At 45.4% G+C, this 25,114-nt stretch overlaps 1 protein-coding gene across 2 annotated transcripts in view; it reads right to left on the bottom strand.

Moving 5' to 3' along the window:
- MDN1 (midasin AAA ATPase 1) overlaps nt 1-25,114 on the bottom strand; it is a 943,760-nt gene that overhangs the window by 676,078 nt on the left and 242,568 nt on the right. For both annotated transcript variants that reach the window (XM_033936734.1, XM_033936735.1), the window contains exons 21-22: nt 15,200-15,347; nt 1,873-1,983 (exon numbers count right to left, since the gene is read on the bottom strand). In XM_033936734.1, the coding sequence (XP_033792625.1) occupies nt 1,873-1,983; nt 15,200-15,347 (259 nt within the window). The remainder of the gene's footprint in view (nt 1-1,872; nt 1,984-15,199; nt 15,348-25,114) is intronic.

Genomic DNA, 25,114 nt, shown 5'->3' on the forward strand with positions numbered 1-25,114 from the left:
ACCGCTGGCACTTCTTGAACCCGGGCTGGGGGGGCATGAACGTAAAAACGGCTTCTGCCAAATCGAAGGCCGAGGCCTCGATGATGGCAGTAGGCCCCGCCGGGTCAAATAAAGAAACTTGACAAAAACAAGAGAAATTTTTTTTTTAAAAGAAAGAAAAACGGAAGGGCAAAAAGAACCCGAAAAAGTTTACGCGAGCGGGAAGGCGAACGAAAAAATATTTCAACAGCCGTTGAAAATGCGACTTCTTAGCTCCGCGGAAACTAAGAAACTGAGGGACCGCGCGTCGGGGTCGGGCGGGAAGGCACTCGCGCATGCGCGGTGCGGTCTCTAGAACTTTCCAAGTTCTTAGAGTGCAATCACTCTAAAAGTGTCCGTACCGGGGCTCCGTCGGTGCCGTCACCCATCAGTCAAGAATATGCTGCCTGCTTGTCCTGGGATAATATTCTTTTTGTTCTCAGGTCCATAAATCCTTTTCAAGAATTTATTATATATTTGTTTCTAATAATATAGCACAAAAAGTGATGAAAGCAATTATTGATCCTATTATCATTTCAGATCATGCTGGTGTGTGGATTGATCTGCAGAACGATATATCAGTTTATACTAAACCAATTTGGAGATTTGATAATGCTTTGCTTGCAGACATGAAATTTATAGAAAATATTAAAGAAAAAATGCATGAATTTTTTCAAATCAATAATTCGGTAACATAAATATTGAAATTTTATGGGACGCTTATAAACCAACAATGAGAGGAAATATTATATCTTACTCTGCATATATGAAAAAACAACTTAAAAAACAATTTATAGAATTGGAACAAGAAATTAAATTATTAGAACAAAAATTAATTGTAAAATGGGAAAATGATACATTGCAGAAATTATTAAAAACAAAAGTCAAATATAATGAGATTTCTTCTCAATTTGTAAGGAAAGATATGTTCTGTCGGCAGGTGCAGGACTTAGGGACATTTGGAGTATTGAGATAGGACAGATAATTTCTCCATGTCAATGGCAAAAATTTTGGTCCTGGAGAATACATACTACAAGGTCAGCATCTATGAGTCAAACATGGTTGTTTTTATTACATAGAGTTTTATGGACCCCTACGAGATTACAAAAAATAGATAGTAGTAAATCTAATAGATGCTGGCATTGTAAGATAGAAGTGGGGACATTGGATCATTTACTTTTCTTTTGTCCCTGTATTAATTCCTTTTGGAAATTAATTTGGCCCCAAATTAATAATTTATTAGAAAATCATGTTGGACTCTCATATGATACAATATTATTTGGAACAGCAATGAGAAAACAGAGTCCGATATCAGCTAACAATAATAAACTTTTATTAATATTAACAGGGGTCGTCATTCAGCAAATTACTCAGAACTGGAAAGATTACACTAAATTAAATTACACTTTCTGGTGGAATTCAATTTGTAATATATATAAAATGGAAAAAGTATTGGCATTACAACAAGGATATATTCAAAAATTCAATAAAATATGGGGACCATTGACTAATTTTTCTACGGATCAGATATCATAACACATGAATAGAGCATATAGGGGGGTAGGGAGGGAAAACTTTTGAAATATTATTCTGTTATATAATTCTGATAAAGAGATATTTTAATTTACAATGTAAGAACATTTATTAATAATTTCAAGTGTCTATTATAATTGAATGTAATACATGTATTTCACTTGATGTAAGAATTTAAAAAATAAAAATTTATTTACAAAAAAAAATAAAGGCAACATTCAAAGTTAAAAAAAAAACCAAAAAAAAACAAATACTCTATTTCCCAGAAGGAATGTGTATTTCAAAATTTGAAAATGGAATATGGGAAAAAAGGGCACTTACCTGCTTATACAGGTTTTTGATTTTACAGGAAATAACGTGCTGACAGATTAGCTTTTGCACTATCGGATGAGAGACTCTGTCCAGCTGTGTCAAGAAGCCCAAGCAAAAACCCTAGAATCACAGGCGTGCATTAGAGGATACTGAAAACATGTCAAAAATTTACTGGTCAGACAAATATAATTAAGACACCTATGCTATCACCATTCCAAACAACCATCAATGGCAATTAAAGCTGATATTCAGTAGAAAAAATGAACAAGTTTTCTTTTTGTTTAAGTTATATTTGTGAAAACAGAATTTTTGGCTGATGAACAGCTCAGCAGTAGCACAGGAAACATTGCTTTGGTGCCCCAGTGCAGAATGCACTGAACTGTAGTACATCTACTCCAAATGAAGTAGTGCTAAGAATGGCAAAATATTATGCCAGTAGAATTGGCCACAGGTGATAAGAACCAGTCTTGTAATGTACTTAACTATACATACGTAAATGCTCAGGTATCCAGGGTTTGTCAGACAGCCACCCGAGTAGCATGGTGGTAAAATCCTCATTACTCCCAGCCTAGCATTTGTGATGTTTTAACGACTTTTTTTTTAAACTTATTTCTTCTATGTAAGCTGCCAGAGACTATGTAAAGCATGTAAGCATTATGAAATAAGATTTCCCCGTCCTGATGAAGTGATAGCGAAACGCGCCGGCTAAGTGGACAGAAATTATAAATATAAAAGCTAAGTTGGCTTTATATACATAAAGTACAATATAAATTATTTATTTATTGAATACTACATAGAAGAAATAAGTTAAAAAAAGTCGTTAAAACGTCACAAATGCTAGGCTGGGAGTAATGAGGATTTTACCACCATGAGTTATGCTACTCGGGTGGCTGTCTGAAAATCCCTGGATACCTGAGCATTGATGTATGTATAGTTAAGTATATTACAAGACTGGTTCTTTATCACCTGTGGAAGCAATATATTAGGTGATTTGGTGAATTGATAAAGAGTAAAGTATTTTAGTAGAATTGGCCTGGCATTAATGACAGGGGGGGGGAATGGTTTTACCTGTTAATTTTCTTCCCACGAGTTCAGCCAGACCAGTACATAATCAGTCCATCAGTCAGAAAATGGAGTTGTGAGCTTTAGCAACCCAGTATTCCTCTAAAAAAGCAGAAACCCAGATCTATAGAGAATGGAATGGGGCAGAGAACTGTATTTAACAGGGCAAGAGCAGGGACAGGGACAAATTCAGTCCTTATATCATTCTCTAAAAGCTTGAGGCTAGCCTTAAATAGGCTGCTCCAACTACTAGATGGAACAACATCTATAAAATCCTAGTATCAATATGTAAAATAAAAACTTAACACATCTTAGACAGCTGGCAACTGAATTCAATGACAAAAAATCCTGCAAGAGCTGTTCTTAGATTTAAATGGAGCCCTGTTAAATAAAGAGCATCATTTATTTCTGCTTGCCCTTTGATGTGGCAACAAGAGTTTTGTCTGCTGATCAGACTCCTACCATCTGCATAAAAATAGCCCAGGAAAAATACCAGGAGCCCTCAAAAACGGCAATTTTAGGATTTTAGGGATGAGGGGGTAGGACATGCAGAGAAACCTCCCAAAACCCCCTTTTTAAGACCCCCCCAAAATCGCTGATTCAGGCTGTCAGCCTGTACTCGCTGTGACATTTGCTGACTGGAAAAACACAGCTTACAGGGAGATCCTCTGCCAGGCAACCTGGACTGCAAATCTTCGGACTGCCCCCACCAATAGGACATTTAAGGCTGGGTACCTCTGCCACCCTTGGACACGCCATGCAGACGCCTGGCAGAGGAATGCAGTCTGGCCGCGATCCCAGGTGCACCTTCACGGAGCCATACAGCCTGTGCTCAACCCATTAGCAGATGAACCTGAGGTGAGCAAGCTCCCAAGGGAACGGTACCTGAGCCCCGATCTGAAGTGCAGGCTGTCCAGAGGGTGCACTGACAGGCAGCCAACTCCCTGCAAGCAGACATTTCCAAAGGTCTGTGACCTCCCACAGGTCAGATCTGTCCCTGCAGGAAACTTCCAAAGCATGAGGGTGAAAACCGCAAACAAAAAGACTGAATTTAAATGAAATTAAATACAAGCAGAAAAGACAAACTCATATAGCCTGGCCTGTAGGAAGGAAAACAGATTCCTGAGGGGGACAATGCTGAAGTGAGAGGGATTGAGCTTAAGACTCTGGAATATGAGGCTTCCTACATCAGTCAAGGCGGGTAGACAGAATTAACCCACCAGTCCTGGAATAAAATGGGACTGTTCAAGAAAGCACAGTTACTTACCGTAAAAGGTATTATCCAGGGACAGCAGGCAGATATTCAACATGTGGGTGACGTCACCGACAGAGCCCCCTAGCAGACGTTTTCGCAAGCAGACTTGCTTGAAGACTTTCAAGCTTCCAATTGGCCCGCGCATGCGTGCGTGCACCTCCCGCCCGATCTAGGGCATGTGTCTCCTCAGCATGGACTCAGTTCAGATAGCAAGCAAAGAAGCCAACCATGGGGAGGTGGGTGGGTTGTGAGAATATTTGCCTGCTGTCCCTGGATAACACCTGTTACGGTAAGTAACTGTACTTTATCCCAGGACAAGCAGGCAGCATATTCTCAACATGTGGGAGACCTCCAAGCTAGAGAGCTACACGGGAACGGGGACAACGGGAATCCCGCGGGACCCGCGGGCATCCCGCGGGTTCCCCCTTCAGGTCACGGGGAACCCGTGGGGACGCCCCTAGGGTCGCGGGGATCCCATGGGGACGCCTCCGAGGGTCGTGGGGCTCCTGCGGGGCTGGATGTACTCAGTCGCGCGGCTCTTCTTCTCCCTACCTTCTCTGCTTGCAGCACAGAGCCGAACGGAAGTCTTCCCGACGTCAACGCTGACGTCGGAGGGGAGGGAGGGCTTAAACAAAGCTTAAACAAAGCCCTCCCTCCCTCCGACGTCAGCGCTGACGTCGGGAAGACTTCCGTTCGGCTCTGTGCTGCAGGCAGGGCAGGTAAGGAGAAGGAGAGTAGCCTCGCGGTTCGAGTGGCTACCAAGGGAGGGGGGCGGTCCGCCCCGCCCCTCCCCGGTTGCAGCACAGCCGGCCAGGTCCCCTTACTTTTGTGGCACTTTCCCGACCGACCGATAACAGCCCGGGTCCGACAATCCTCCCTGCCCTGTAGCCGCGAATCTAAATTACCTTCTTACAGCAGCTGTAAGAAGGTAATTTAGATTTGCGGTTAAGGGCAGGGAGGTTTGTCGGACCGGGGCTGTTGTCGGTCGGTCGGGGAAGTGCCACAAAAGTAAGGGGACCTGGCCGGCTGTGCTGCACCCGGGGCGGTAGAGAAGGAGGGGGGAGAAGGACGCTGAAAAGCCATGGTGAAGACAGGAGGGGGTGGGGAAGGACTCTGAAAGCACTTGAAGACAGAGGAGGGAGAAGGACGCTGAAAGCACATGGGGGAATACAAAGGGGTGGAGAAGGATGCTGAAAGGCCATGGGAAGGGCGGGGGGGGAAGGACTCTGAAAGCACTTGTGGAAGACAGAGGGGGGAGAAGGATGCTGAAAGCACATGGGGAAGACAAAGGGGTGGAGAAGGACGCTGAAAGGCCATGGGGAAGACAGAGAGGGAGAAGGACGCTGAAAGGACATGGGGAAGATGGGGGGGAGAAGGACACTGAAAGGAAATGAGGAAGAGAGAGTAGGGAGAAGACGCTGGCAGGGAAGAAGACAGATGCCAGACTATGGGGGGAGCGGAGAGAAGAAGATGGGTGCCAGACCAATTTGGAAGGGGGAAGAAAAGGAGAGGCACAGTAACAGAGCAAATGGAAGATGCAGAAGGAAGAGAGACAGTGGATGGAAGGAATTGAATGAGAACATGAGGAAAGCAGAAACCAGGCAACAAAGGTAGGAAAAGAATTCTATTTCTTTTTTTGCTTCAGGATAAAGTAGTATATTAGTTGTGTTGATAAAAATTTATAAACATTAGAGGCTCTGGTAGAAACCCGTTTACAAAGTATGTATTCTTCCCAATTAATATTTCCAAATTAATAAAGTCTTTTTGCTTATTTGTAAATGGGTTTCTACCAGAGCCTTTAATTCAGTAGCATAATTAAATGAAATAACTATTTCTGAAGTTTATAGGGACGGGCGGGGACAGAGGGGATTCCTCGCGGGGACGGGTGGGGAAGGAGGGGATTCCTCGCAGGGACGGGTGGGAACGGAGGGATTCCTCACGGGGACGGGTGGGATTCCTCGCGGGGACGGGTGGGACTTTGGCGGGGACGGGTGGGGACGGGTGGGATTTCTGTCCCCGCGCAACTCTCTACTCCAAGCTAACCAGAATGGGATGGAGGGAGAGTTGGCAATTTAGGAGAACAGATTTTGCAAAACAGACTGGCCAAAATGGTCATCACGCCTGGAGAAAGTATTCAGACAGTAGTGTGAGGTAAATGTATGAACCGAGGACCAAGTGGCAGCCTTACAGATTTCCTCAAGCGGAGTTGAGCGGAGGAAAGTAAAAGAAGCCACCATCACTCTGACCTTGTGCCTGAGCTTAACAGAAAAAGATACAAGCGGCCAACCAGTTAGAAATGGTCCACTTAGAAACAGAGCGACCCAAGTGATTAGGATCGAAAGAGAGGAAGAGCAGAACGATGAGGAGCAGTGCACTTCAAGTAGAAGGCCAGCGCACGCTTACAATCAAGAGAATGGGGTGAGAATGGGGCTTTGGAAAAAACACAGGAAGAACAATGGATTGGTTGATGTGAAACTCAGAAACAACCTTAGGCAAGAACTTAGGATGGGTAAGGAGAACCGCCTTATCATGATGGAAGCTCACTGACTCAACGGGCAGAAGTGAGAGCAATAAGAAATACCACCTTCCAAGTAAGATATTTCAAGTGAGCACGCGCTAGCGGCTTGAACAGAGGTTTCATCAAGTGAGCAAGGACCACGTTAAGATCCCAAACCACAGGAGGAAGTTTAAGGGGCGGATGAACATGGAAAAGGCCTTTCATGAAGCGGGAAACCACAGGATGAACAGAGATAGGCTTCCCGTCAATCGGCTGATGAAAAGCAGCAATAGCACTAAGGTGGACTCGAACCGAAGAGGACTTGAGTCCAGCGCCAGACAAGTGTAACAGATAATCCAGGACAGCAGAGAGCGGCTCCTGCTGCCGAGTAGCACACCAAGAAGAAAAGCGGGTCCACTTCTGATGGTAACATTGATGAGTGGACTTCTTCCGAGACGCCTCCAGGATGTCCAGCACAGGCTGGGAGAACTGGAACGAGGGCATTAAGTCTCGAGGAACCAAGCCATTAAGTGCAGAGACTGGAGGTTGGGATAAAGCAGAGAACCCCGACTCTGCGTAAGCAGAGAAGGAAAAACAGGCAGAAGAGGCTCCCTGGAACTGATTTGTAACAGAAGGGAGAAACACGGCTGTCGGGGCCACCGAGGAGCTATCAGGATCATGGTGGCACGTGTGGACTTGAGCCTGACGAGTCTTCAGAATCAGAGGGAATGGTGGGAACGCATAAAGAAACAGGCAGAAAAGCATCGGCCTTGAGCCTGAGATGGGTGTAAACCCTGGAGCAGAAGCAGGGCAACTTGTGATTGAGGGGGGACGCGAACAGATCGACGTCCGGAGTCCCCCAAAGAGCAAACACCTGATGCAGGGTCAAGGAATAGATGGACCACTCGTGAGGCAGCAGAAGATGACTCAACTTGTCCGCCAGACAATTGTGCTGGCCCTGAATGTAGACCGCTCGAAGAAATATGTTGTGCCGGATGGCCCAATCCCAGAGCCGCATCGCCTCCTGGCACAGGGACAGGGACCCCATGCCCCCTTGTTTGTTGATATAATACATGGCGACCTGGTTATCCGTGCAGACCAGCACCACACGGTCACGAAGCAGGTGACAAAAAGCTTTCATGAGGGGGGGAATCGCTCAAAGCTCCAGTAGATTGATGTAACAAAGGCGGTCGGCACTGGACCAAATACCTTGAGTGCGAAGACCGTCCAGATGAGCCCCCCAAGCATAGGCCAACGAGTCCGTCGTGAGGACCTTCTGCGGAGGGGGAGCATGAAACAGAAAACCTCTGGAAAGATTAGAAGAGAGCATCCACCAACAGAGAGACTGCTTCAACAAAGGAGTCATGACAATGAGTCGAGAGACAGGATCCCAATCCTGGTTCCTTTTGGACGCTAGAGTCCATTGAGGAATATGGAGGTGAAGTCTGGCAAAAGTCATGTGAACCGTGGAAGCCATGTGACCTAGGAGGACCATCAAGAGCCGAGCCAGGGCCGAGGACAGATGGGCCACCCATTGGCATAAGCGAACAAGGGCCTCCTGACGAGGCCGAGGCAAGAAGGAGCGGAAACGAGCCGTGTCCAGGACTGCTCCGATGAATTCCAGAGACTGGGATGGACAGAGGTGAGACTTGGGGAACTTCACCTCAAAGCCAAGGCTCTGAAGGAGCAAGATAGAAACATAGAAACATAGAATAAGACGGCAGAAGAGGGCCGGCGGCCCAACAAGTCTGCCCACTCGAGAACCCTCCCTCCCTGGTGTACCCATCCTTTATGCATAACTCTGTAGCACCCCCACCTGTTTGTCCCATCGACTTTTGAAGTCGAGCACGCTACTAGCCTCGACCACATGGTGTGGAAGTTTATTCCATCGACCAATCATCCGTTCGGTGAAGAAGTATTTCCTGGTGTCACCATGAAATCTTCCTCCCTTAAGTTTTAGCGGATGCCCTCTTATTGCCTGGGGCCCGTAAGAAAAAATAATTCTTCCTCCACTTCAATGTGACCCGTAATGTATTTGAATGTTTCTATCATGTCTCCTCTTTCTCTGCGCTCCTCGAGAGAATATAGGTGCAGTCTGGTTAGATGTTCTTCATATGTGATGTCTTTAAGTCCTGAGATCATCCTAGTGGCCATTCTCTGGATCGACTCCATTCTCTTCAATCTTTTTGATAATGTGGCCTCCAAAACTGGACACAGTACTCCAAGGTGAGGTCTCACCATTGATCTGTATGACTTAGACTTTCGGCTGATAAAGCTCCTTCTGATGCAACCCAGCATTTGTCCAGCCTTTGCTGAAGCTTTCTCCACCTGATTGACAACTTTCATATCTTCTCGGATGAGAACTCCCAAGTCCCTTTCTGCAGTGGTTCTCGCTAAGTTTTCACCTTTCAAAGTGTTGGTTCTGCACGGTTTCCGCTCCCAAGGTGCATTACTTTACATTTTTTGGCATTAAAGTTAAGTTGCCAAGTACTGGACCATTGTTCCAACAAAAGCAGGTCCTTCTCCATAGTGTTGGGCCCGGTTGCTCTGCCCACAATGTTGCATAGTTTAGCATCATCAGCAAACAATGTAATTTTGCCTCGAAGTCCCTGATTTAGATCCCTAATAAAGATATTAAATAGCAGAACTTCGTGGCGAGAGGACGCTTTGATCAACCAGTCGTCGAGGTAGGGAAACACCTGCAGGCCGCGGAGACACAGGGCCGCAGCTACCACAACTAGACATTTCGTGAAAACTCTCGGAGAGGCCGCCAGGCCGAAGGGAAAAACACGATACTGGAGATGGAGATCCCCCACCTGGAATCTCAGATATCGGCAAGAGGCCGGGTGCATCGGAATGTGTATGTACGCCTCTTTGAGGTCCAAGAGAGGGTACAACGTAGGAAGGGTGAGCATACTGAACCGTTCCCTGACCAGAAACTTGTTCACGTGCTGGAGGTCCAAGATCAGACGCAGATCTCCTGTCTTCTTGGGTACCAGAAAGTACTGGGAATAAAATCTGGTGTTCCACTGGACTGGGGGAACCTCCTCGACCGCCCGAAGGCGAAGAAGGGCCTGAGCTTACTGCATAAGGAGAGGCAGCTGAGACCGGGCAGAAGGAAACTCTCTTGGAGGAAGGTCCGGGGGTACATGACTGAAGTGAAGGGAGTACCCCTCCCAGATGATCGAAAGCACCCAACTGTCGATGGTAAGATTTTCCCACTGGGTATAGAAATGATGGAGACGACTCCCGAAGGAGGAAGGGAGCCCGAAGGCTCAGACCAGAATTGTCAAAAAGACGGCCCAGGCTTCGCCGGAGCCAGCGGCTGGGCCTTAGTTTGACGTTGCTGCTGTTGTTGCGGCCGCTTTGAAGGAGGTCGAGAGATTGCAGGAGTAGATTTCTGCGGGTACCTCCGGAGAGGAAGCTTGTATTGCCAAGCCGGAGGGGTCTTCGACTTAAGTCTCACCAGAGAGGTGAAGGACCGTTCGTGTTCCGAGAGGCACTTAGTGGCCGCCTTGATGGAATCATCAAAGATCTCATGATACACACACGGGAGATTGGCAAGATGATCCTGTAGATTCGGATCCATAACCACAATCCTGAGCCAAGTGAGGCGACACATGGCGATCGCAAAGGCCATGACCCTCGAGGACAACTCGAAGGCGTTGTAGGCCGCCTGAAATATATAGAGGCGGAGCTGGGAGAGGGTCTCCTCGAGGAGACGAAACTCCTGATGCCAAGAAACCGGCACATCCTCCCGGAACGAGCGGAGGGCATCCACAAAGAACCGGAGATAGGACGTAAATACAAAGTTATAGTTGAAGACACGATTCACCATCATTGAGTTTTGATAAAGACGGCGACTAAATTTGTCCATCGTACGGCCCTCCCTGCCCCAGAGGGAAGGCAGCATAAACCTTCGAGGGGTTGGACTTCTTCAAGGAAGACTCAACCACCAAGGATTGGTGAGAAAGCTGAGAACTTTCAAACCCCTTAACCGGGATGGTCCGGTAACGGGACTCCAAATTGGAGGGAATGGTCGGGACCGCATACGGTGTCTCTAGGTTCCAGAGAAATGTTTGACAGAGAACCTGGTGCAATAGAAACTGCAGCGCCTCACGGGGCGGATGATCAGTACCCATTTCCGCCAGGAATTCTTGGGTATAACGGGACTCAGACTGGAGGTCCAGGGTAAAGGCCCTGCCCCTGTCAGAAATGAAACAAGTAAAGGAGGAGTTTCGAGAAGGCTGATCCTCCTGAGGAGATACCGATCGAGATCTGCGGGCAGCTGAAAAAAAGGGAGAAATTTCCCTCTAAAAGTAAGTCGGGGCCTCGGAATGCCGCAAATGGGAGATCGAAGAGACTCGACTAAAGTGTCTGGAGGCATCGAGGAACGACCCTGTGCAAGGTGGACCAGGGGGAATCCCAGAGTTCGAGTAATCAGCTGGCGGAGCCTTGGAGAAGACGGGGCAAAGGAAAATTTCTCCACCGGCTTCGAAGAAGACCCCCGAGAGGCTGACATCTGCCTCGATGGGAAATGCAAACTAGAGTCCAACTCGAGGACAAGGGGTGCCTGGAAGGCTTTGCGGTTGGAGACCTGCCCCGAAGGGGCGGAGAAGACCAGAGCTTTTTAGGAGGGGCAAGCCTCAACATAGTAGCGGGCGAAAAGCGGGCCCCTGTCCTGGACCCACGAAAAGTCACAGGAGGCTCGGGGGATGAAGAATCGCTCGAGGGAACCAGACGAGTCTTGCGGGAATGGCCCCGAGACACGAGAGAAGGACGCTCAGGCTAGTCAGACCGAGGCTGGGTCGAGGTCAGAGGCGTCGAGGTTGGGACCAGTTGGCTCACCACCGAGGAAAGCTGCGTGGTAAGGCTAGCCTTAAGCATGTCCTCAAACATAGGCACCGAGACCAAAGACTGTTGGATCGTAGGTGCAGCAGTGTGCTCCTTCAGGGGCGACCTCGAGGAAGAGTATTCCCTACGTGAGGAGGCCCGCTTAGAATGATGTCTCGAAGATGCCGACGAGGCGGCACTGACATGAGGCTCTGAGGTAGGCTTCTTTGCTGGCACATCTGAGGAGGAAAGAGGAGATTTACCCGAGACCGAAGTAGCAGAAGGAGCCGAGGCCGGAGCCTTTGAAGCCAAAGGGGACTCAGAGGCCGAGGCACCCAATGAGAGCGCCAAGGCCGAGCTCGAGGCCTGTCTCGAAGGATCCATCATGCCAAAGAGTTGGAGAATCTTGGCCACCCTCCAACGAAGAGCCCACGGATGCAAAGTCGCACAACGTGGACACGACTCAGCACGGTGCTCCGCACCCAGGCACTCCACACACCAACAATGAGAATCTGTGATGGAGATAACCCGGTTGCACTTAGTACAGTTTTTAAAACCAGAACTAGGCCCGGACATAAGAAAAAATACGGCTGCGGCCCCGCGAGATCAGGCGGCCAGAGCAAGACCAGTTAACCCGGTCAAAAATATACGAACGGAAAAAAAAAGAGAAAAATAAAGACACGGGCACAGCGACTTAACTGAAATTAACCAAATAAACCACGTTGCAAGAAGGACAACGAGATCGCGCAAAGCAAGGGAGCAGTGTTTCTGGCTCCACGGAAAACATAGAACTGAGGCCACGCTGAGGAGACGCATGCCTTAGATCGGGCGGGAGGGGCATGCGCGCATGCGTGGGCCAATCACAAGCTTGAAGGTCTTCAAGCAAGTCTGCTTGCAAAAACGCCCGCTAGGGGGCTCCGTCAGTGACGTTACCCACATGTTGAGAATATACTGCCTACTTGTCCTGGGATAATTAAAGGTTCTCTATTTATCTCACGCTTTTTTGAATTGAGTCACCATTTTCATCTCTACTACCTCTCTTGGGATGGCATTTCATGCATCAACCACCCTCTCCTTGAAATAAGAATTTCCTAACATTACTCTTAAGTAAAAGCTGCCACTGAAAAATATGGGAGGTCATCACTTTTCCAAAAGCAATGGATTCTTCTGTGATACAAAACTGCCACCAGATTTAAAAAAAAAAAAAAAAACTTTGTATTTACACAGAACATAGTATGGTATGCTGTAAATTTTCTAAGGGCAATTCTATAAAGTACATACTGACAGGTACATGTTGAATCTAATATAATAAAATGGTAGACGCGCATGCGCACTAAAAAAATCGTGTTCCCTGAGCTGTCCCGTTTTTTTTTAGTGCGCATGCGCGGGTTGTACATCACCAGTCAATCCCCTCCACAGGTGCAGTGCTGAGGTCCCGCCTCCGCCCTACACGGCGCCGCCAGACCCGGCCCTACACTGAGATCCGCAATCGGGTTGCCATGGAAACCCCGCCGCAGCCTCGCGGCTAGGTAGGGGGACAACAATCGCGCTTATGTTCAAGCCGCCGCCACGACTCCTCTCTCGAACCGCACCAGGATCGAGAGAGGAGCTGCGGCGGGGGCTTGAGCATAAGCGCCATTGTTATCCCCCTACCTAGCAGGCGGCCTTCCTCACCCGGCCCCACCGATCCTTCCCTTCAGTTCAGCTCCGCCTATGTTCAAAGGAGCTGCTTTGAAATTGGAGCTCTGCCGCCATCGTAACACGTTCCCTTTGCCGCGGTCCCATATGTCAGAGAAGGAGCGGGACCAAGGCAGAGGGGAATGTGCTACGGCAGTGGCAGGCCTCCGATTTCGACGCGGCTCCTTTTAACATTGGTGGAGCTGCACTGCACTTGATGGAGGGAGGGAAGGAAAGGTGGTTGTGCGCTGTTGAGCCCCTCTTTGCCCTCAGACCCTCTCCTAACTGCTCCCTCCTGTCTCAGACCACTGGGGGGAGGTGCCTGTCTTCAGCTGCCGGGATGGAGGGAGGGAAGAAGAAAGAAGGGGCCCTGGCAAGCGAGTTATCAAAAGCCAACCATAGCCTGGGACCCCTACATGATATGAATAATGACCAGACAACAAAAGGTAAGAAAAATAATTTTATTTTCTGTTTTGTGATTACAATACAGTATGTCAGATTTGAAATGTGTCTTGAGGGAGGCTGCTGCCACGGCTTTGGACAGAGGGGTACCATTTTCGTGGGAGCCGGTCTTCGGAGAGGCTTGGGACGTGGGGACGGATGCGGGAGGGGCTGCCGCTGCGAAGGGCTTTGGTGGGGGAGCCAGCCAGACCGCAAGTGTGGGGACGTTGTAAGCGCGGATTGGTCAAGGAGCCGCCGCTGCTGAGGCTTTGAAACTGCTCTCCCACCGTCACTCCCTCCCGCCCCGGCTCTGCCTCTGCCCCTGCCCAAGTTCAAAAGCAGGAGACATCTAGCACCCGTTAATCTAACGGGCTTAAACACTAGTAAGCATATAATTCAGAAGAATGGCAAAATTCCATTTAAGCACTACTCTGTAAATATACACATAATTTGCCTATCTGTAAAATATATGCTACATAAACACATAAGCAGAGTTTGGACCGAATAAAAGAAGAATTCATTCACACACCTAACTAATGGTTATAGAGAAAGTTGTGCACCTATCATCAGAACTTAGACATAAACAGTAGGCAGGCTTTAGCACTCACATCTAACTTATGGGTCAACCAAAAAGAATGTTTCCTTAAAATACTAACCACTTCTCTCCAGTGCTAGCAATACATAGAGCTAAAGCATGAATATTTTCTCACCAATACTCACTCTCATCTCCTGCTGTCCAAATCTCAGCACTAGTTCCCCATCTCTATCTGACCTAAATAACCAACACTAGCCAGACTAGAAGTGATCAAACTACAGCCTGCAAGCCAAGTACAACGCATGAACACTTTTTATGCAGGAGAGGACAAAGGATGCCTGCAACCTCCCAATACTTCTGCTCTTTCAACCTTCCCTAGATACCTCCAAACTTTGCCAGTCTTGCCTTGCCTCCATAATTATAACCTGTGGAATAGCCCTAGGCCTGAGTCCGTCTACCTTCTCAAATCACCCATGAGCCTGCTCCCTGGGCTCATCATTCTTTAGTCTGCTTTCATTTGGTCAGCATGGAACTTCATTTTCCCAATGCGTTAGAAACCAACCAATTTATGTTTTCGTATGCTTAGAACAATTGTTAGTTATAAGGGGGGAGGGGAGATATTTGTTGTGAACTAGATTTTGATGATATATTAAGTGAAGTTGAAATGTAAAAATGATTGTATCTAATGTTACACTTATTGAAAGTTTTAAAAAATGAAGAATTGAAAAAAATAAAAAAAAAGAAACCAAGCAATTTTTAAAATCCCTCTTGGGAATACGAAAACCACAAAAAACACATTTAACTTATTTTTGTAAGAGGTCTTCTAAAATTTAATTTTACAGTCTAAAGAGGAAGAATATAGGATTCCATAGAATCCTAGTGCCCAGCTTCTTTTGAGAATTTTGCTGCTCCCTCAAAACAAAAACACATTTTTAAAAACCTGTTAAAAGATTGAAAGGAGCAAAATAGATAAAAGCACAATTATATATACAAAACAACAACAACACACCCAACCTGTGAAGGAAACTAGTATTACCTCATAGAGTGAACGTTGAATGCTCTTACACGGATTTGAAGCTGCAAATCTCAGCGCTCTACAGAGTGTGCGAAGACTATAATGGGGCCTGTTCCCCATACCATCCACCAGTTTTGTGCTGGCCTCTTTTCGAATGGACAAGTAAAAACTGAAACAAGAAAGAGAGAAGTATGCAGCATCTTTACGGCAACTAGTGTCTAAGCCATAAGTGGATTTTCTTTCAACAACAGAATTAGTAATTCTTTCAGAATAGACAGAATTCTGTTTTTTGTTTACCAATTTAATATTGACCCCACAGTCATGCACATTACATTCTGAGTAGTAAATATAGCACATCAAAAAACATTATGGAACTGCAAGATTTAAAAAAATTCAATATTGAATTCTTCCCAGGAAATGAAAGTTACTAAACAAGTCACTGAAACATTGGTGAGAGACAATATTAATTTAAGGAGAAAATTGGAGTCTCCAGAAAACTTTTCCCGTAATAATAATCTTATGTTAATTAATTTTCCCAGGGTTGCGACAGTGACTCCTAGAGACATGTTGAAACGTTACTTAAAGGAAGTTTTAGAAATCACTGAGGAACTAGTTCCGCCATTCACCTAAGTGTATTGTTTATCTACTAAAAGGGAAGAAAAACTGAAGGAAGAACCAACAATTGTTAAACATTTCTACGGTTTTGGAATTTTCGGATAGGGAAGTAGCAATGCCAGCAACCCTTAGCACCTGATAAGAACTGGTTATTGAGACTTTTCTTTAAAAATAAATAAACAAAAAAAGAATTTCTTGGACATAGGATACAAATGTTTCCAGACTTGTCACGAGATACAAAAACGTCGACATGAATTTTTGTTGTTAAAACCAAGAGTTATAGTTCTAGGGGCGACCTTTTTTCTTCGTCATCCATGTAAATGTGTGATATTGCATCAAATGCAAAAATATGTATTCTTTGAACCTAGCCAACTTACAACCTTCTTGTCAATGGCTCGCCTGAAAAAAGGAGGAGAGATATGAGTACTCTTTGATTGTTTGACCTCCTAGCTCAGCCTATGCAGTCTTTAGTTTTGTTGTTGTAATTCTTTATTATAATTTTTGCCGATTCTACATCTTGGTTTAATGAGGACTTTAGTTAAAGTTAAGCTATATATATTTGTGTTATGATAGCAGATTTTAATTTGCTTTGTGTTGCATTTTGCATTGTATTTTATTTTCAGCTTAACCTTACCTTTCTGTACAAGTTTATAGTTGATATGCTAATTGAAAAATGATAAATAAATAATTTTTTTTAAAAAGAACATGAAACAGCATTGGCATGTGATGGGAATTCATAAGGCCTTCAGGAATCCACCAAGATTGCATCCTCTCATCAGTGTAATTTGAGAACATGTTTGACTAGGTCTTATTTTACATCAACATCCAACATTTCAGAGCCAGCACTGGGCCATAGACCTTGTGGTTGCTGTTCTGTGTGCTTGTATGCACTTACCACAAACGTAGTGATGTTACCCAATTTCATTTACATGCTATGGGGTACCACTGATTGTTCCACTACAGCATCGATTTATTTTATTTTCTGCCCATGTGAAAAGATCTACATAGGATGTACAACATGGGCCATCTGCAATCGTATTCAAGAACATTTAAGTAGAATTTGGAGAGAAATTTGTGAGGCACCCTTGGCACAACACTGGATGGACTGCACTCATACTATATCAAATCTGAAGTTCCTGATCTTAGAAACCATTTCTTTGCCTTGTGGGGGCGATTTGTCCAAAGTCCTTTGGAGATAAGGACGACAATGGATTTTTCATCTCAATACAGTAGAGCCCAAGGGGCTGAATCGTGAGGTGGAGTGGTGCGCTTTCCTGTGATTCAATCCTGTATTAGGCCTTTCTGTTAAAAGCCTTTTCCCTGTAGGGGAATGTTTTTTGGCTCTTCATGACGACATCACAGCTGCTGGCATCTTAAGCCTCATTTTGGTGCCGGTTTAACGGGACATTTTTTCATTTCATATCTTTCTTTTTCTAAGCTTTTGTAACGGTTCACATCAAAGGATTCAGGTACCATTCAAATCGCCATGTTTTTAGGATTTTAACATGATTATGAGGACTAGTTGTCATTCAATTGTTCAAGTATGTATGAGTTTTCCTCACAATTTTTACGTTTGGTTCACAAGCATTTGTAACAAAAGAACAAGTCATTGCTTGGCTTCCTGAAGTAGAGTTGGCAAAACACGGTTCGTGTCGAGGCAGAGGGTCAACTCTGGTTCATCATTCACGAAGTGTGTACTTTTTGGTTCACTTCCAGCCTCCACTGTGTATGGTGCCACCTTTGAATCGTGCTGAAAAAACGAGCAGTTATTTTTCTTGAAAGCCCAGCGTCTGGTTCCTGAGGAAGGGGCTTTTTGTCCCTGAAACCAGGGCTGTGGAGTCGGAGTTAGAGACAACTTTGGGTACCTGGAGTCGGAGGTACCAGAAGCTGAGGAGTCGGAGTCGAAGGATTTTTCTACAGACTCCACAGCCCTGCCTGAAACCAAGCCTGGTCGAACCGCTACTACAGTGAACAGCATTGACCATTATGTTCCTGTTTTGGAGGACACTAAACACTTGATTCTAGCACAGAGAAAAGATTTATCAACATACACTACAGCTAAGTAAAGACGTTGACATTTCACAATGTAATTGTCTTGGTGAGGCAACTGGCGGGACTGAGTGTTGCATTACATTATTCACAGGTTTCACCTAGTTGTGTGTATTATTTGGATTTATATAAGCACACAGTGTGTACCCTATGATGGTGTACGACTAGATGGTGAGCTTATGTTCACAGTATTCAAGCCGATTTAGTAAGCTCTAGAGGTTGGGTTCTTGGTAGCCTGCCCATAAGTTTATCACCTCACACTTAGGGTTCATTCATTACAAAAATGATATACAGTGGAACCTTGGTTTACAAGCATAATTAGTTCCAGAACCATGCTCATAAACCAAATTCCTTGTATATCAAAGCGAGTTTCCCCATAGGAAGTAAGGGAAACTCGCTTGATTGGTTCCACCTCCCCTCCCACCGTTGCTGCTCCACCCTACCCCACCACATCCCCAAAAGACCCCCCCCCCATCCCCGAGGCCACTGGTGCGCTTCCACATCTCCTCTCCCCCCCCCTCGTGAACCGGCATCGCTCCCCTGCCCGCAAATGCTGCCCCCCCTGCGAACCGGCATCGCCCCCCACCTCGTGAGCACCCCCCCAAACCGGCATCCCTCACTCACCTAAACTGAAGGCTTACCCCCAATCTGGCACCGGCACGCAGCACCAACCCACAGGAGGTGCCGGTGCCCGAAGATCCTGCCTCTTCTCGGACTGGGCCTTGAGCATCTGCACATGCTCAAGGCCTTCTGGCTCTCGTTCTCTCCGAGAATCTCGGACTTGGAGGACGAGAGCAAACTAGGTCACTTTTTAAGGATACAGTAACCGAGGCACAAAATCTATATATACGGGATCAAAGAGGAAAAAGAATAAAGAACTGGCGTGGTTCACTATAGAGGTTAAGGAAGCGATCAGAGACAAAAAAACCTCATTTAAGAAATGGAAAAGATCAAAAATGGACAAAAACTGGAATTAAGTACAAACAACATCAATGCAGGTGCCATAAGGCGGTAAAAGGGGCCAAAAGAGATTACGAGGAAAAAACAGCCATGGAGGCGAAAAACCTCAAGCTGTTCTTAAAAAGTTTTCTTTTTAAAGATATTTTTAATCTTTAAATTATACTTAAATCTTAAAGTAGTTACCCTCCAAGTTTATACTACTCCCTCCCTAATGTTTTTTCCATCTATGTTTCTTTTTTCTACTTTAAAACACTGAATTGTAACTTTATTCCTCCATCCCTTGTGTATCGATTAGTTTGTAAGTCTGTCGGTCAACCCATCATTTTTAAATTTTAAATAGTATGTCTAAATGTATGTTTACCTTTTTTATTGTAACTCGCTTAATCAAATTTGAATAAGCGATTCATCAAATCAAAATAAAACTTGAAACTTTCGATATAGTAAAGGAAGCGGTGGGACCGTTGGATGACCGAGGAACAAAGCGAGAGCTAAATGAGGACAAAGCAATCGTAGACAGACTGAACACGTTTTTTGCGTCTGTATTTACCAAAGAGGATATACACAGCATACCAGAACCCATCAGCCTATATGCTGGAAGTGAAAACGGGAAACTGACAGGGTTATAAACGGTCAGTTTAGAAGAGGTATGCAGGCAGACTGATAGGCTCAAGAGCGATAAATTTCGGAGAGCGGATGGCATCCATCCAAGGGTCATCAAGGAACTGAAAGGGGCCATAGCTGAACTGCTTCAACTAATAGCCAATCTGTCGATCAAAATGGGAAAGATTCCGGAGGACTGGAAATTGGCAAATGTTAGACCGATCTTCAAAAAAGGTTCGAGGGAAGACCCGGTAAGTCTGACCTCGGTACCGGGAAAGATGGTAGAAGCGCTGATAAAGGACCGCATCAATGATCACCTTGACAGACACGGTCTGATGAGGATCAGCCAGCATGGTTTCAGCAAAGGCAGATCTTGTCTGACAAACTTGCTGCACTTTTCAAGGGAGTGAACAGGCAGACAGACAAGTGCGATCCGGTTGACATTGTATATCTGGATTTTCAGAAGGCGTTTGATAAGGTTCCGCATGAACGACTTCAGAAAATTGCAAGTCATGTAATCGAGGGTGAAATACTCACGTGGATTAGAAACTGGCTGGAGCATAGGAAACAGAGAGTCGGGGTAAATGGACAATACTCGGACTGGAAGAGCATCACCAGTGGGGTGCCGCAGGGCTCGGTGCTTGGACCCGTGGTCTTCGACATTTTTATAAACGATCTGGACATAGGAATGAAGAGCGAGGTGATTAAATTTTCGGACGATACGAAGTTATTCGGAGTAGTGAAGACGCAGGGGGACTGCGAAGATCTGCAACGTGACATAATCAGGCTCGAGGAATGAGCATCGACATGGCAAATGAGGTTTAATGTGGATAAGTGTAAGGTGATGCATGTTGGTAACAAAAATCTTATGCACAAATACAGGATGTCCGGGGCAGTACTTGGAGAGATCTCCCAGGAAAGGGACTTGGGAGTTCTGATCGACAAATCGATGAAGCCATCCACACAATGTGCGGCAGCAGCGAAAAGGGCAAACAGAATGCTAGAAATGATAAAGAAGGGGATCACAAACAGATCGGAGAAGGTTATCATGCCGCTGTACCGAGCTATGGTGCACCCTCACCTGGTGTTCTGCGTCCAGCACTGGTCGCCGTTCATGAAAAAGGACATGGTACTACTCGAAAGGGTCCAGAGAAAAGCGACTAAAATGGTTAAGGGGTTGGAGGAACTGCCGTACAGTGAAAGATTAGAGAAAATGGGCCTCTTCTCCCTCCAACAGAGGAGATTGAGAGGGTACATGATCGAAGCATTCAAGGTACTGAAGAGAATAGACTTGGTAGATAAGGACAGGTTGTTCACCCTCTCCAAGGTAGGGAGAACTAGAGGACACTCTCTAAAGTTGAAAGGGAATAGATTCCGTACAAACGTAAGGAAGTTCTTCTTCACCCAGAGAGTGGTAGAAATCTTCCGGAGTCTGTCACAGGGGAAAACAACCTTCAGGGAGTCAAGACAAAGTTAGACAAGTTCCTGCTGAACAAGGACATACACTGATAGGGCTAGTCTCGGTTAGGGCGCTGGTCTTAGACCAGAGGGCCGCCGCGTGAGTGGACTGCTGGGCATGATGGACCACTGATCTGACCCAGCAACGGCAATTCTTATGTTTAACGTCCCGAGAGGGCAAGTCTCCTTATCCTTTAGGGTGGAGCAAACGCCTTTCCTTGAACTGCGAAGCATCTACACCTTTACGGGGCACAGAATTGCTGTCCCACTGTTCTAGAAGATGTAAACGGATGTAAACGGTATTCTCTAAAAATCGTCAAAAGTGACCAGTGGAGTGCCGCAGGGCTCGGTCTTGGGCCCAATGCTATTTAATATCTTTGTAAGGGATCTGACTCAAGGACTTCAAGGCAAAATTGCATTATTTGCCGACGATGCTAAACTATGCAACGTTGTGGGCACGGCAACTAAACCCAACAGCACAACCGCGCAAAACACTATGGAACAAGACCTACTTTTGCTTGAACAATGGTCCAGTACTTGGCAACTAAACTTTAATGCCAAAAAATGTAAGGTGATGCAACTTGGCAGCAGGAATCCTTGCACTACATACACCCTAAATGGAGAAAACTTAACAAAAACTGAAGTAGAAAGGACTTGGGAGTAATCATCCGTGAAGACATGAAGGCTGCAAATCAGGTGGAGCAAGCCTCAAAAAAGGCTAGACAAATGCTTGGCTGCAACAGAAGAAGCTTTATCAGCCGAAAACGAAGTTATAATGTCATTATACAGATCCATGGTGAGACCGCACCTGGAGTAATGTGTCCAGTTTTGGAGGCCACATTACAAAAAGGATGTGAAGAGAATTGAGTCAGTTCAGAGAATGGCCACAAGGATGGTCTCAGGACTTAAAGATCTTTCATATGAAGATCGTCTGAGCAGTCTGCGCTTATACTCGCTCGAGAAGCGCAGAGAAAGGGGGGGACATGATAGAAACTTTCAAGTACATAACAGGCCACATCGAGGAGGAGGAGGAAATCTTCACTCTTACGGGTCCCACAGTGACACGAGGACATCCGCTAAAACTCAGGAGAGGAAGATTTCATGGGGACACCAGGAAATACTTCTTTACCGTGAGGGTGATTGATAGATGGAATGGTCTTCCATGTCAGGAAGTCGAGGCTAATAGCACGCTCGACTTCAAGAGACGATGGGACAAACATGTGGAGTCGCTACAGAGGTATGATAGGGGATAGTTTCTCGAGGGTGGAAGGGATCATGATTGGGCAGACTTGTTGGGCCGTCGGCCCTTTTCTGCCGTCGTATTCTATGTTTCATTCCCCCCTGACAGCACCATCTGCTTTTCTTCAGCCCTAGAGGTCTGTGATGGGGCTAAGCCTGAAGTTCCCACCCCTCCATCTCTTGCCACATGGCACATGGAACAAGGGTGCTCTTCAGCCGCCCATCCAGCGCAAGTAAGATATGATATGAGGTATTAGGGTCTGAGGATTCCATCCCTAACAATTTTGAGGCAAAACAAGGTGACTGGGGGTGATTGAATGGGGTGTGTGTCTGGGGTGTGATTGTAGGTATGGTTGGTTGATGTTTAGTGCTGTGACAGGCAGCCCCCTGTATGGGGAGTTGCTTCGGTTGGCTGTTTTTCTCGTATGATATAATATTTAAAAATGCTGGGGGCCGACAGGGTATCATGGGATGACGATTTTTGGTGTTTATCTGCTCCCTCGGGGAAGATTTGGGGGGCTTTGTACCTTTCAACATCACTTGTGGGGCAGGCATTGTCTGTATCTTATTCCTCTGTATCAGCTATTTCCTTGTATTAGTCTGTCGGGAGCAGCTCGTTTCCCTCAGATGTTCTCATGTAACTGTACTATTTCTGTGGATTTTTCCAGGGATGCAGTTCTTGTCTGTAACTGTTGTTTGAATTTGCCTTTTTGTATTCGCAATTTTGGTATTAGTGTTGTTCATGTTATCTTGTTGAACCCTTGCTAATAAAAATGATTTCCCAAAAAAAAAAAGATGGCTGCTTCAAGTCAGACGTGCTGAGCTGCTCGCGTCGGGCTTGCTCATAAACTAAGAATTTCTTCATAATTGAACTCTGGAAAGGGTTTGTGCTACTTACAATTATGCCCAAGAGAAGAGGACGGAGCGCTGCTGCTGTCTCGCGGCGTCCTGAGGTTCCCTCTCTGGGCAATATCGAACGGCTTTTGAGGCGAGTCCAGGAGGTTTCTCGAGCGTCGGAAGGCGGCCCGCTGAGGACACAGGGAGGCGAACCCGTAGCTGTTCCTCCAGGGCATGAAAGCCCCGATGTAAGGGCGCCACCTCCACACCCTCAGGTTACCAGTTCTCCCAGGGGTGGGGAAACCCCAGAGTTGGAGGTGTTCTCTCCCTCAGAGGCAAGTTTAAATCTGGGAGAAGGTTTGGAGGTTGGGGCTCATGCTCAAGGAGCCCTAACAAATATACCTGAGGAGAATCCAGCTTTACAAGGGGGCAAAATCCAGGAGATAGGCCCTGAAGAATTTCTACAGAATGGTGAGCACTCTATTATTCTACAAGCCTCAATTTATTTGGTTAAACCTGAAGTTGTAACCTTAGATTCACTATGGGACCTAATTGCTGGTTTTGTAAAGCTCACTACGCCTAAATTTCAATATTTGGAAGGGAAAATTACAGAACATACATAAGAACTTAAAGATTTAAGAAAAGAACTGTCTGATTCAGATAAAACCATTCAGAAAATTGAAAAGGAAATGATTACAAAACAACTTCAAGAGACTTTAATTAAAGACAATACCAACTTGAGAAGGAAAGTTGAAATGCTTGAGAATAATTCTCGAAGTAATAACTTAAGGCTAATTAACTTTCCTAAATTAGAAATGGTAAATCCAAGAGAAATGCTTACGAGATATTTGATGGAAACTTTGGAAGTATCAGAAGAAACGTTACCACCATTCTCACGTGTCTATTATTTGCCTATGAAAGTTTCTGTAAATCAACAAAAAGAATTGGGCCAACAAACTTTAAATGTTTCAGAATTATTGGAGACATCTGATAAAGACTTGGCATCACCAGCAACTTTGATTCTAACTGTGGCGCTTCCGTTAGATAAAACATGGTTATTAAGACTTTACTTTAAAAATAGACAAAAAATTTTTCTTGGTTGTAAAGTACAGATGTTCCCTGACCTTACAAGGGAGACACAGAAGCGTCGCTGTGAATTTCTTCTTTTGAAACCTGGGGTTACTTCTCTGGGGGCAACTTTTTATTTGAGACATCCATGTAAATGTATAGTGTGTTACCGTTCTGTTAAATATGTATTCTTTGAACCATCTCAATTGACAACTTTTGTAGCTATGTCTCGTCTGGATGGAGGATTATCTTGAACCCTAATATAATTAAGATCCCTCATTTTTCAGTGCTTCTGCTTTGAACATCTTGCAAAATATTTCTGTAATTTTAAATTTTCGCTAATTTAAAATCTTGGATCCTTTAGGAGGAATTGAGCTTAAATATTTTAATAATGTTTTCTTATTGGATGTTAAATTACCTTATGATTACTTGTTATTATGACTATTGCTTTCTGTACAAGTGCTTAGCTTGATTTAAATTGAAAATTAATAAAGAAACAAAAAAAAAAAAAAAAATTAATGAAGTTTGAGAACTTAGGGGGGGAGAAATTGGGAAATCAAAAATGGCTGCCACAGCGATGTTTTGATGCTAAAAAATGGCTTAAGGCTAACCAAAAAATAAAGTTTTAAAAGGGGGGGACAGAACCTAGCCCTAGCTGCAGAAACAGTGAAAACACAGTATTTCACACATCTCTCCCTCCCCAACCCCCCCCACCCCAATTTTCCCAAAGGCAATGGTGCCTACTTCAGCTCCTTGAAAGAGTAGCTAGATCTGGAGGGATTCTATGCTCAAGCCACCAGTCAGCTGCCACACCAAGATCTTCGAGCTGCCAGTCAGACTAATAATAATAATAATAATAACAGTTTATATATCGCAGTACCGTGAAGTTCTATGAGGTTTACAAAAGACTAAAAGAAGGTACAAATTGATTGAACTTAAGAGGTGAAAGAAAGAAAGTGGTAAAGAAAGAAAGCCTCCACCCCTGGCTCACGATGCTGAAAAGAGGAAGGGGAGACGAAACTGCAGCCGGCATCGTGAGCACCCCGAAGGACACTACTGATGCCCAACAGCCTGCACTTAAGCTCCTGACCAAGTCAAGGAAACGAGCAA

Source organism: Geotrypetes seraphini, chromosome 3 (genome assembly GCF_902459505.1).
Source record: "Geotrypetes seraphini chromosome 3, aGeoSer1.1, whole genome shotgun sequence".
In the NCBI taxonomy this organism is placed as follows: Eukaryota; Metazoa; Chordata; class Amphibia; order Gymnophiona; family Dermophiidae; genus Geotrypetes; species Geotrypetes seraphini.